The sequence below is a fragment of the Vigna angularis genome, chromosome 11 (genome assembly GCF_016808095.1).
Source record: "Vigna angularis cultivar LongXiaoDou No.4 chromosome 11, ASM1680809v1, whole genome shotgun sequence".
Classification (NCBI taxonomy): Eukaryota; Viridiplantae; Streptophyta; class Magnoliopsida; order Fabales; family Fabaceae; genus Vigna; species Vigna angularis.
In genome coordinates this window covers 5668821-5682744 of record NC_068980.1, presented here as the reverse complement: position 1 = coordinate 5682744, position 13924 = coordinate 5668821, and the positions used below count along the sequence as shown (strand labels likewise).

The following is a 13924-nucleotide window of genomic DNA, read 5'->3' as shown; positions in this document are numbered from 1 at the left end:
GCCTTCGTTCGTCATCGCATCCCCATTCGCACCCAACTCGCGTTCTTATACGAAACAGGAAATCCCTAAAACTCAAACGAAAATAGAGGAAGAAGAAGGAGAAGGAAACTTGCGCCGCGAATCAGAAAGACCAACGTCCTCGCGCAGTCGTCGCCATCAAAGAAGTCGGAGTTTGAATCTTCGCGGAAGCGCTGCTGCTGTCGGATGCGACCTCGCTGCGTCTCTCCATGTCTTCGCTGGCCACTCACCTCCATCACAGCACTCTCGTTACTCGTGCTCGCGAGGAAAGGAAGAAGAGAAAGGGAAGAAGCTTCAGCCTCTAGCTAGCGCGTTCAAGGAAAATAGGAGGAACATGACTCTCCGAAAGGAAAAAAAAGTTGAACCCTTAATTAGGTCACTAGTTCAAGCCCACTTGGAATCAGAAAGATAAGAGGATCTGGGCTTTAGGAAAAGAAAATTTAATAACAAAACCCTAAACATAATCAACCCCTGGATCTAAAGAAACCCCAAATCCATTTTAACTACAATTAAATAGTAACCTCACCTCTTAATATAACCTGAGAATTAATAACACGAAACACGAAGGGGTTGAAGAACAACAGTGAGAGGCGAGAGTTTGTGCGAGAAGAGAAATGGAACACTTCTGAAGAGTTTGTTCTCATAACAGCCTATACTGCCTCGGTTCAAAATACAACCGAGGTAATATAACTATACTGCTTCGGTTCTCAAGCTTAATCGATGCCTATTCTATAAGAAAATAATAAAAAAAAAAATATAATGGCAATTTTGAAAATATATTGAACCTATATGACTCGGTTGGCGCCAAATCGATGCGATAACGTGACCTTTATGCCTTGGTTCTGATTGTAACCGAGACAGTATGTGTTTTTCAAAAAGTTTGTCAGTTTGTCAGCTGATCACACATACAATGATTTGTCAGCTGAGTTATCTCTTTGGCAATCAGAAGGTGTCTAGACAATCACAAAGAAGAGGTTTACATTTCTAACCGATCAATTTCTGTCATAGAGCAAGTTTCGACTAATTTTTCTTCTCTCGTTCCTAATATGTTTTTAGAAGAAAGAATGGTCATTGTATGTGTGATCATGGTTCTCCTAATCATTCTTGGTTAATCTAAAGAGTTCTAAGAACTCTGTCCGCTTCCAATTTGATATTTCGTAAGTTTGTCTAGAGATTCCTTACTACAAAATGTTCTTTAAGTCTGACAGTTTATTGAGAGGTAATAAAAGATAAAATTATTTTATAATTTAATTATTGTGTATGAAATAATATTTTATAATTTATGAATCTGCATGTTGATAATTTAGTTAAAATGATTTTAGTGAGTTTAAAGTATTTTTGAACTGATTATTGGTTGAATGAGGTTGTTATGTAATACTGCTGTTTAGAAATGATCTTTATAATGAATGTTATGTCCTATCCATTAAAATATATTAAATATTTATAAAAAATTCATAGAGTTTTATGCAAAAATAATACAAAATGTATATTTTTATCTATCCCTACCTAGATTCTTGTGTAAAAGAAATAAATATAATACTTCATCACCTTGAATCTTATATAAACTCATATTTCTCAACACTCATGAGAAAAATGGAGACGTGAAGTCATAAAAGATGGGACTTAAATAATTTGTTTTAATGACCAAAGAAACTTTCTTTAAAAACGTTTTTATATTAATTTTTTCTTTTTACTTTTTATATTCTTCTTTTTTTCATTCCTTTTCCTCTCTCACAAGAAGTTGTCATGAAAAAATATAGATAGAATTACTATACTCCATTCTGTTTTTGTTCTCCTTCACCTTCATTCTCATTATTTACTACAGTATTTTTTTATTCAAGTAAATTAATTTGTATTTGAAACTCTAAGAAAAATAACAAAATTTATATAAAGATATTATCTCAATATGAAAATGATCATGTAATTTTAGTTTAAATCAATTCAATTTTTTTATCGGTAAGTTTTTAAGACACCTAGAATATCTGAAGAGTTCAATTATATATTTTCATATTGTATGAGAAGACATATCTTTAAGAAAAACATTTATATGCAAAAATCATGTTTATTAAATTCAACGTGCTATTAGTAGATAATTTTTTATAATTAAATATAAAAATGTTAAATATATGACCATAGTATTGAAGAAAATAAAATAGATATGAATTTTCCGTCCAAAACCTAAAGACACCTTATAAAATCCCCATAAAATATGTATCACATTTTATTTTTGGTTAAAAATGAATCAAAATGAAAGAGATAGATGGCAATGATGATGCACCCAAAAGCCATTTTCAGAAAATGACGTAAGCTGAACGAAGACACTTTACTTTACCACTTTTACGAAGCTCACTAAAATAAAATAATCATTTAATGATTTGAATTTCTAAACGGTAATAATTTTATTTAGAATAATTTGTAAAAAAGAAAATGTTTTTAACAATTTTTTTTACAATTTTTTACAACTCTTATATAATAACTTATAATTTGTCCGTTAATAAAATAATAAAATAATAAAATAATGACATATAATTTATTATAAAAAAATTATTAATTTTTTTTAAATATCATATCCATTTGTTAATTAGGTTTCTTAGTCCTGTTGTTATCTTTGAATTTGTTGATATTTTTGTTGTAAGGTAACATATATTTTTTTCTGTTTTGTCTTAATTTTTTTCATCACTCAATGTTTTGTCTTTTATATTTTATTTCATATATTGCGATTATACAATGTTAATTTTAGTGGTTGAGTTTTCTTATATGTGAAATTATTATGATAATAAATTATCGTTATTCATAAAACATAAAACGTAGTCTATATCGAAGTGAACAGTTTTTTGTTTTTCTTAAATTATTAATGAAGGATAGGATATTTTTCTTTTCATTTTTTTAATATATAAACAATGCTCAAAACCTTTGAATTGTACAAGGCTAGATGACCTTGTAAAAAGGATTGAAAATAATAAAATTTCTTATTCAAAGGATCCCGATAGGTTAATAACTAAAATTTGATAACAATTTAACAACGGTCACGTATCAGCTTCTTATTGGGCTGTAAGATTTCTTTTTTGCAGTCATTGTGGTGAAAAGAGAAGCAGATTTATCTTTTTGAGATTTCGAAATTATTTCTCTATGCACCCTCCATTTTTAACTCAGATTTCATTCCTCTTTTCCTCTTCATTTTGGTCTTCACTCTAACCTCCATCCACTAGTGCAGAATTGATCTTTATCGTCACCCCATAGACGTCCGTCCACCAAAACCCCAACGTAAATAATTGACCGGTGACATAAATATAAATAATTGAGTGTGGAGACGTCCGTCCTGGAGGGGGCCGGACGTCTATAATATAGTAGATGTCCGGCCCCTCTAACGGACGTTCAAAAGCCTGACGGGAGAGTTGAAGATTCAGCCTTTTGAACGTCCGTCCTGGAGGGGGCCGGACGTCTATATATAGTAAACGTACGGACGTTCAAAAGACTGACGGGTTCAACTACCCTGTCAGCCTCTTGAACGTCCGTCCTGGAGGGGGACAGACGTCTATATATAGTAGACGTCCGTCCCCCTCCAGGACGGACGTTCAAGAGGCTGACAGGGTAGTTGAACCCGTTAGTCTCTTGAACGTCCGTCCTTGAGGGGGACGGACGTTTACTATAGTACACGTCCGTCCCCCTCCAAGACGGACGTTCAAGAGGCTGACGGGTTCAACTACCCTGTCAGTCTCTTGAACGTCCGTCCTGGAGGGGGACGGACGTGTACTATAGTAAACGTCTGTCCCCCTCAAGGACGGATGTTCAAGAGACTGACGGGTTCAACTACCATGTCACAACGGATGTCTATATAGACGTCCAGCCTGACACAACGGACGTCTACATAGATGTCACCCACAAAGACGTCGGTCGAACGTCGGACGTCGGACGTCAAAAAGCCCAAAGAACGGACGTCTAAAGTCCTTTCTGCACTAGTGATCAAAACTTACTTTGCCCAACTCATTTGGAGCAAAGACCCCATGTGGGTGTTTCAACAAGGTAGTTCAAGTGCCTCAGCATTTGAAACCAAGAGATGCTCCAGTAATTAATTACATGGTGCCTACAACCGATTACTAGTGGCTTAATAGGTACCCCAATTGGGAGAACGTGACCCTCCATGGTGATTTTTCTGTGCTTAAGGCTGCCTTTGTCCATTGTTTTCAATGGATGACTCCTGTTGGTCATGGTTGATGGTTATAAGTGCATCAAAACTCATCTTTGTCCAACCTATTATGGAGCAAAGATCCCATGTGAGTATTTCAGCAAGGTAGTTAAAGTCCCTCAGCACTTGAAGCCGATACATGCCTTGGTAATCGATTACATGGTGTCTGTAATCGATTACCAGTGGCTTAATGGCTATTTGAACAAAAACTTGCAAGTCACTCCCTAGTTGGGAGAACGTGACTCCCCATGGTGATTTTTCTGTGCTTTAGGCTATTTTTGTCCATTTTTTTAATGGATGACTAGTGTTGGTCATGGTTGATGGTTGCAAGTTTATAAAGAAATAAAATAAAATAGAATAAAATAAGAAACATGAAATAATAACTTGGAAGTAAACTCATTTAGGAAGCTTATAAAAATGTGTTTTTGGGAAATTAACTGCATCTAGTACAATGGTCTAAAAATTATGATTTAATAGTCATTTGAAAGATCTTTAGTCTAGATTCCAACAAAACAAGAATCAACTCATTTGGAGTTTGGTGGAGAAAGTTATAAGCAAAACAACCAGCAAGGGTCAAACCTGACACGAATATATAAAACGTTAACTTTAAGGAATTAACTCTACCTACTCAGATGTCCAAAAATTACAAATTAATAGTCATTTGAAAACTCTTTGAGTCTATATTCGAAAAAAAAAGAATCAACTCATTTGGAGTTAGGTGGAGAAAGTTAAGAGCAAAACAATCAACAAAGGTGAGAGTTGACAGGAATATGTAAAACGTTAAGTTTAAGGAATTAACTGTACCTACTCAGAAGTCTAAAAATTACAAATTAGTAGTCATTGGAAAGATGTTTGACTCTAGTTTGTAATAAAAAAGAATCACATCATTTGGAGGTCTGTGGAATACGTTATGATTAAAATAGTCAGCAAAGGTCAAAGTTGATAGTACGTTATCTTATACGTATATTTTTCTCTCTTGTTCACAGATCTATTACTTATTGAAAATTCCTTTTAAATTTTGTGCACTGTAACAACATTAGATGGCATACCAGGACATGAGTTGTGCAAAAATAGTCATGAACTTGAACTACCTTGGTTCAAACACCTATAGGAGTTTTTTCCTTCACAATTGAGTGGGGAAAATTGTGTTTTGATACACTTGACACCATCAATGATGAACAACATGTGTTTCATCCACAATTGAGTGGGCCAAACGGTGTTTTGATACACTTGATACCATCAATGATGAGCAACATGAGTCATCCATGAAAAAAAATAGAAAAAATCACTTATAGGGACACAAAAATGACTTTGGGGAGTCAAGTTCTCCCAACTGGGGAGTGATGTGTAACTTTTTGTACAAATCAACAATCAACCCCTGGTAATCTATTACAGGGTCCCTGTAGTCGATTACCAAGGGCTGATGGTTGATTTGTACGAAAAGTTACACGTTACTCCCCAGTTGGGAGAACTTGACTCCCCAAAGTCATTTTTGTGTTCCTATGGATGATTTTTTCCAATTTTTTCATGGATACCTCTTGTTTCTTATCATTGATGGTATCAACTAGATCAAAACACAGTTTGCCCTACTCAATTGGGGACCAAACAATGCATATAGGTGTTTGAACCAAGGTAGGTGAAGTCTTTGACCATTTAGGAAGCTTACAAAAACGTTGTTTTTGGGAAATTAACTGCACCTAGTACAGTGGTCTAAAAATTATGAGTTAGTAGTCATTTGAAAGGTCTTTGAGTCTAGATTCCAACAAAAAAAGAATCAACTCATTTGGAGTTTGGTGGAGAAAGTTAAGAGCAAAACAACCAACAAAGGTCAGAGTTGACAGGAATATGTAAAACGTTAACTTTAAGGAATTAAATGTACCTACTCAGATGTCCAAAAATTACAAATTAGTAGTCATTGGAAAGTGTTTTGAGTCTAGTTTCTAATAAAAAAGAACCACATCATTTGGAGGTCTGTGGAAAAAGTTATGATTAAAATAGTGAGTAAAGGTCAAAGTTGACAACACATTATCTTATACGTATATTTTTCCCTCTTGTTCACAGATCTATTACTTATTGAAATTTCCTTTTAAAGTTTGTGAACAGTAACATGTTCATTGGTGCACTAAACACCACTCATGACCATTAAACTCACTATAACAAACATGAAACAATAACTTGAAATTAAACTCATTTAGGAAGCTTAGAAAAATGTTGTTTTTGGGAAATTAATTGCACCTAGTACAATGGTCTAAAAATTATGAATTTGTAGTCATTTGAAAAACTCTTTGAATCTAGATTCCAACAAAACAAGAATCAATTCATTTGGAGTTCCGTGGAGAAAGTTAAGAGCAAAACAAGCAGCAAAGGTGAGAAAAACAGGGTTAGGGAGTGTTGTTCATCCAGCTGGGAAGTATAATTGAAGTTTATGTACAAATGACCATTTTTTCTTTGGTAATTGATTACAAGACCCCTGTAATTGATTACCAGGGCAGAAAATGACCATAAATGCTTATGGAGATCATCTAACTTACATGAAAGCACTTAAATGACATTGTTTCTCAACAATTCAATGACCTAACATGTTCATTGGTGCACTAATCACCACTCATGACCATTAAACTCACTCACTCATCTAAAATAACAAACATGAAACAATAACTTCAAATTAAACTCATTTAAGAAGCTTAAAAAACGTTATTTTTGGAAAATTAATTGCACCTAGTACAGTGGTCTAAAAATTATGAATTTATAGTCATTTGAAAACTCTTTGAGTCTAGATTCCAACAAAATGAGAATCAACTCATTTGGAGTTCGGTGGAGAAAGTTAGGAGCAAAACAAGCAGCAAAGGTAGGAAAAACAGAGTTGGGGAGTGTTGTTCATCCAACAGGGGAGTATAGTTGAAGGTTCTGCATAAATGACCATTTTTCCTCTGGTAATCGATTACAAGTCCCTTGTAATCGATTATGAGGACAAAAAATGGACAGAAATGCTTATGGAGCTCATCTAACTTACATGAAAGCACCTAAATCACAATTTTTCTCAACAAGTGTAAATTGGTGAAGTAAACACCAACCATGATTAATAAACTCAATCATCCATCACAAAAAGTGGAAAAACTCGCCCAGAAACACATAAAAACTATAACAAAATTGAAATTGTATTAATCAAAATTGAAATTTTATTTATATAATATTTAATAAGTACATATTATCCATCATTTTTAATGTCTTTTTCTATACTATAAAAGTTTACAACTCTCATACAATCAAAATCTCTACACAACAACTCAACGTCCTATAATAATTGTAAGTCTAGCAACACTTGTTCTCTTCACACGTTGTCGTTGTCTAGAATCCAATCACTTACATATTTTTGTTTAAATCCAAGCAACTCCTCCTGAAATCAACACAATCAACTTAAAGATATTACCACAACACCGAAACCATCAACACATTCATCAAGTCTTTTAACAAATGTAGTGTTACTTACATTGGTGCTACCAATCTTGACATTGCGAAAAGCCGAAACCTTAAAGAAAGGACACACCTTTACTCCTTGATAGACATCAGGACAATGGGGAAGAGGCTGAATGTGCTTCGGTGGAGAGGACAACGAGAAAAAGCTGCCAACAAAAAGAGGAAGAGACGAAGAAAAGGGAAAATATGCTTCGATGGAGAGGAAGAGCGAGACAAAGAAACAATCCGGTGAGATTCTAGTGAAGACACAGTGAGACCAATGGTGGAGAGAGAGACGACAAAGAGGGAGTAAGACCATTGAGACCAATGGTGGAGAGATATGGGCAAGGGAGAGAGAGTGAGACCGCAAATGAAAATAAATGTTTGCTTCCTGAGATGTATGAAAAGGAGAAAACCAGTTTCTCTCTACCTTCCCAAAATATCCTCAACGTACATTTCATTTTGGAAAAGTAACATTAAAAATGGACCAATTGTCATCTGCCACGTCGCGTTGTCAAAAAGTTGGCAAATTTTGGTTGTTAAAGAAACTTTATCCTTATTCAAAACCTATTTAATTTAATAAGATTGATATTTGTGGTTCCTCTGATACATAATTTCAACAAGACTTTACGAACAAAAAAAAATGTTTAATCAATATTGTAATAAGATAAAAACGTAGAACAAATCTTGTAAATATTAAAAAAAGTCAAACAACAGTTGAAAATGATTAAGAATTTTCAAAATGAAATGATATTAAGATAAATGAAATAACGGGTTATTTAATAAATTATGAGTAATTTGTTAAATAAAACAAAAATGATTATAAAAATAAGTGTGAGGAAAAGAATGGTTGAATATTTATATACTTGTTTCAGTATTCTGGGTCCGAGACTTCCTGGTTCTGTCGATCCGATCTTCCACTTCTCAAGGCTCCTTTCACAGTACCAATCGGTTGTTCCATGCAAGAAACACTATGACGCTCAAGTCAGAATAGTTTTCCAAGAGATCAAGGTAAGATTATTGAAGAAAAAGGTGTTTTTACCTGGACTTAAATCTTTTACTCATAGTCCTGAGTCATCGTAACAACCATTAACCACTAATTAATACCATATCAATGTCATATATTTTCTTTCCTATTGCTCATTATTTGGTCATTAAAATCATATGTTCCGTTTCTGGTAACATTAATTGATCTCTAACGTCTAACAATTATTACCCAACTGCATCTTTCTGAACCCCTCCGTCTAAGCCGACCGTCTCACATCTTTCTAGGCCCCATCATCTTAACCGACCGTCCGACCTTATTTCCTCTAGGAGTTATCACTCGGAGTATACTACAATACTTATGTTATTTTCAACTCTAATTTAAAAAATCAAATATTATTCATCTTGATCAAAGAATATACTTGAGGAAATATGTTTATTTGTCTACTTATATTAACACTCAAGCATCACAGTTAAAAAACAATGTGACTATAATAAATTTCGTAATTTATAGACCTTTCATAATGCATACAATATATTTATAATTATACAAGGAAAGATTAATAACTATTTTTTGCTAACTAACTTCAATAATTTGATTTCACACATTTATCCTTCCACATCTAACTAGTACAAATATAATTTACAATATCATATTAAACAAGCAAATTATAATTGTACATCACAACTTTTAAATAATTTAAAATTAACTTTGATAAAGAGAAAAATACCTCATTTGTCATGTGGAGCTTAAAGATGCATTGAGTATTTCATAAAATACAAAGAAGATAAAACTAAGAAAAATATTTTATTAAAAGTATAAGAACTTAGTTGTTTTATAATAAAAATATATGCTTGAATATAAAAGAAAGATATACAAGTAATAGAAAATCATCACAAAAATTGAAAGAAGATATCAAAGATATCTCTAACACCTTGGGCATGGAGATTATAAAAGCTCAACTTAAAAGTAATATTTTTGAAAAGTAGTAAAATTAAGAGAATTTTGAGATCTTGAGAACTTTGAGATATTTGAGTATCTTAAGAAATTTAAGAATCTTGAGAAAATTGAGAACTTTAAAAAATGAAAATTTTGAAAACGAGAATCAAGAGTCTTGAGAACAAGAATTTTAATAAATAAAGAAATTGAAGAAATCAAGAAACTGGAAAAATTAGAGAAATTAGATGATTGATTCAAAATAAAACCAAATTGTTACAACGCTTTCATCCAGGAAGCATGGTCATCTACGAAACCAAACTTGTTATTCATGATACCTTAAGATTATGTCTCCCTATACCCAATAGTCCCACAATTTCTAAAGTCAAAGTTTAACTACCCTTTCCTCTTTTAATATAGTCAAAATAAGATTAAAATATAAAAGAAAATTATAATTAATATACTTAGAGGTAGGTTCATGTTTCTTACAATTAAAAAAATACATGCGTCCATTCATTTTATATTAAAGATAATTTAATATTATCAATATTTCAAATATTGGTTCGATTGGTTTCATCACACCAGGATTTAGTTTCGAGATAATTAACCTTAATAACTTTCATGTAAGACTTGGTCCAAATCATAAAAGAAAGTTAGAGAAAACAAAGCTAAAAATCATTATACCTAAACTTAAATGCTTAAAACATATAAGTTAGAGCTAAATAATGTAAATCTAAAAAAAAAACTAAATATTAAACACAAAATCATAGTTTTTTAAACTTGATTAATACTAACCATGACTTTGAAAAGAAATAGACTTTTAAGTCTAACTCAACCCTACAAAATCATCATGTAAAGTAATGTTTGCACCGCTGGTATATTATAATTTATAATTTGACCTTATCTAGTCGACGTGGTACTTCCAACAAAAGTTGAAATTTAATATAAGCCTGTTGTAAAAAATTTCACTCAATATATATTCTGTCATGCTAGACTTAATTAGCATCCAAATTTAAGATGAGAAATTGGACATTTTTCTGATCTTTGTATCTCTTTCTATCTGAGGTTTAATTTATATGAATTGATTAAGCTGATGAATAATTAAAAAAGAAATTTGTATAACAGTTTAAATTGTTGAGTATACATTTAAAACATAATTGTGTTCCTAAGACAGTGAAATTTGTAAAGGTGAAGCAGATAAACAGCAGATCCATCCAAGGGCAATAATTTACGTAGACGGTGCACATGCTAAGGACATGGAGAAAAGTTGAAGCTGTATCAGACCACTTTTCTGCACACATATAGCACAAAAGAAAAAGCTAGTGAAGAAAGAAAAGTTGTTCCATGTATAATCATGATGTTCTGTGATTCAAAATGAGGCCAATTATCACTCAAACATGTCTAGGCTGATGACACCAAGGACCCCATTCATGTGCCACGACAATGGAACCATACAATTTTTACTATGCCATGGAAAGAAGATGTGCATTGGTGGGTCTAAAGCTGAAAGTATCAGTACCTTTCCTTAGATTCAGCTGTGGATGCTGTCTCCTGTCACTTTTCTTTTTTCTTTTACAAATTTATCACTATAGCAATGAAAGTAGTCATGGGGTTCTGACAAACAGCAGATCAAGAACGTGAGCTAAATTCTTAATATATATTTGGCTTAAAGGAACAAGCTTTGTGGTATGCTAGCAATGGGGGAATTCAAACACTTTGTAATTGTTAAGTTCAAGGAAGGTGTGGCAGTTGATGAGCTCACTAAAGGGATGGAGAAGTTGGTCTCAGAGATTGATGCTGTCAAGTCCTTTGAATGGTATGTTTTCTCTTTTCTTACCTAGTACTTTCGAGAAGTATATAAATACATTGAATATCTGGATATATCTAAACGAGTTTATAATATATAAGTGAATACAAATCTTATATTTTTTTTACATAATGTTTTCATAAACTATTTTTTAGAGGTTTCTTTTTTCTTTCAGATGAATGTTCTTTCATACACACAAATCTGATAAGAACTGAATCTCTGACTACATGCTTGAAAGAATCATATTATGGAGATTCTAAATTGACAAAATTCCATTTTGGTTTATTGTATTTGGCTCTGATACTGATATTCTCATGTGTTTGATTGCGTTTATGTTGAAAAGGGGAAGGGACATTGAAAGCTTAGATGTGCTGAGACAAGGTTTCACTCATGCCTTTTTAATGACATTCAACAAGAAAGAAGACTTTGCTGCATTTCAAAGCCATCCAAATCATGTGGAGTTCTCCACAACATTTTCAGCAGCAATTGAGAACATTGTGCTGCTGGATTTCCCATCTACTCTTGTCAAGGCCCCAGCATGATCCTCAACATAATATTCCACCAATAAAAAAACCCTCTTCAAATTTGTTTAGTGTATGTTTTTGCTTGTGTTTCTCTATCTGTAGTTCTGCCATGAGTTGTTGTTACTGCAATATCTCATGCAATTTGTAACCCGTAGTATTATGGATTATGAATTATAATGAACTATTTTGCCTTATAATTGATAGATAAACACTTCTAGGAGGTAGTATTTGGCATTTAACATAAGTAATGTTAGACTATCAGGTGTACCAGAACATACACAGACTATATTATCACCAGCTTTACCTAAAGAAGCATAAATAGAAAAAAGCCAACTTTACATCTCAGAGAATGAGAATCAATGGTACGGAACATGCATAGCTTGATGCAAGTTAGTTGTTTTCCATGTCAAAAGGAATGGCAGATCACAAAAATATAAGCTCAATGATTCCCACAAAAAAGCAGTAAGACCTTTTTTCAGCTATTAACATGGAGCCAACTTGGAACTTGATTTCAAAAGCTGAAGATTCTCAATATTCCACTTTTATGCATTGTTATATAGTGTCATCCTCGGAGATAAAATACCCCACATGACTCACAATTTGATAACTGAAGCCTCTTGAGTTGCATTTATAGGGAAAAGAGATGAACATGAAGACATTCAACAAAGTCCAAATTCTCTATTATTTGTTCATCTTCCATACCACACTATGTACTCCTATAGAACAGTATAATCATACCAACTACTGCAGTGATAGGAAAACTGAATCACATTTCTTGAATCCAAATTCTTCTATTATGTCCCTATTAAGCAACATCACCATATGCAGATCTCAGAATCTCTACTGAGAACATCTATTGGACTTTTCCAAGTTTCTTCACTTGACTATAATGCTAGATCACTAACCATATCTAACCCTTGTTCTTCTTCTCTCCATTATATTTCTCCTCTGGCTGTTACTGCAGGCTTTCATTCTCCTCCAGAACCTAACTCACTCCTTCTTTTCAACTGTTCAAGCACAATAGATTCCATTCCACCATTTATCCGAAATGCCAAAGGCTTGCTGCATAACTGTGGACATGCTGCTTCAACTTCTTCTAGGATTCAAGAGCAAGAGAAAAATCCAAATTCATGTTTTGTTATTGAAGATCTTCGAAAGTTTAACAAGGACTTTCATCCTAAACATTTGAACTGCTCTCATTATAGCTGGATGCATAGAAGCTCCTCAAATGGCGAAGCTGAAGGGTATGTGTTGGGAACATGGATGTCCTTTGATGTGCCAAATCATGTGGAAGATCTTTGTAAAGAGTGTGAAAAGCCCTATCGCAACTGTGGTGTAGGGCTGAAGTTCTTATGTCACGCAAAAAGAGTGCAGTGAGTGCCTTCATCTATGACACGCTCAAAGTCTTTCTTTTACTCTACTTCCATTCGTTTAATTAATTTTGCTTCCACCCAGAATGGCTTCGTGACTCTGATGATGTTTTAGCAGAAGACAAGATCATCTCAGAAAGTGGGTCCACGAAATCTGTTGGTAATAATGTTCTTCTCTCTTTTATAGGTGTTGTTGCTTTCTTCAAGGATGTATAGGTAGCATTTTTTAAGGATGAAGGTCTTCATCATCAGAAAAACTTTGTTGCTATATATGATTACGTTGTAGGGAGGTTCAACACACACACAAGATCTCTATATTGATAAGATATTGTCCGTTGTGAGCCAAGCCCTCAGGAGTTTGCTTTTGGTACCACTCTAAAAGACCTCTTACTAGTGGACGTATCTTATGGATATATAATCCCATGTCAATCTCTTATTTTATTCGATGTGGGACTTTGTTTGTACCTAACATACGTTACTACGGTGGAAAGTCATGAATTGAATATAACTGGTACAGCTATCATATAATTAGATATCAAACACTTAACAGAAGATATTCAATTGATCTTCAAGTATGTCAACTCTATTTTAATGAAACAGATCCTTAATTTTTATCATATTGAAGGTTTTGCATAATGCAGC

The 13924-nt window shown here is 33.3% G+C and overlaps 2 protein-coding genes across 3 annotated transcripts; both read left to right on the top strand.

The window, feature by feature from the left end:
- Positions 1 to 11158: 11158 nt before the first annotated feature.
- On the top strand, positions 11159 to 12109 carry LOC108333504 (stress-response A/B barrel domain-containing protein At5g22580). The gene is made up of 2 exons (XM_017568970.2): positions 11159 to 11397; positions 11732 to 12109. Exons 1-2 carry the CDS (start codon positions 11270 to 11272, stop codon positions 11928 to 11930), a joined length of 327 nt encoding a protein of 108 aa, XP_017424459.1. The 5' UTR covers positions 11159 to 11269; the 3' UTR covers positions 11931 to 12109.
- Positions 12110 to 12239: 130 nt separating this feature from the next.
- LOC108333503 (uncharacterized) lies at positions 12240 to 13723 on the top strand. Of its 2 annotated transcripts, none has more exons than XM_017568968.2 (2): positions 12240 to 13285; positions 13470 to 13723. In XM_017568968.2, the coding sequence occupies exons 1-2, from the start codon at positions 12735 to 12737 to the stop codon at positions 13510 to 13512; spliced, it is 594 nt and encodes a 197-aa protein (XP_017424457.1). In that variant the 5' UTR covers positions 12240 to 12734; the 3' UTR covers positions 13513 to 13723. The 2 variants fall into 2 exon arrangements, with proteins under 2 accessions (XP_017424457.1, XP_017424458.1); XM_017568969.2 differs by having other exon boundaries at positions 13368 to 13723.
- The last annotated feature ends 201 nt before the right edge of the window (positions 13724 to 13924 follow it).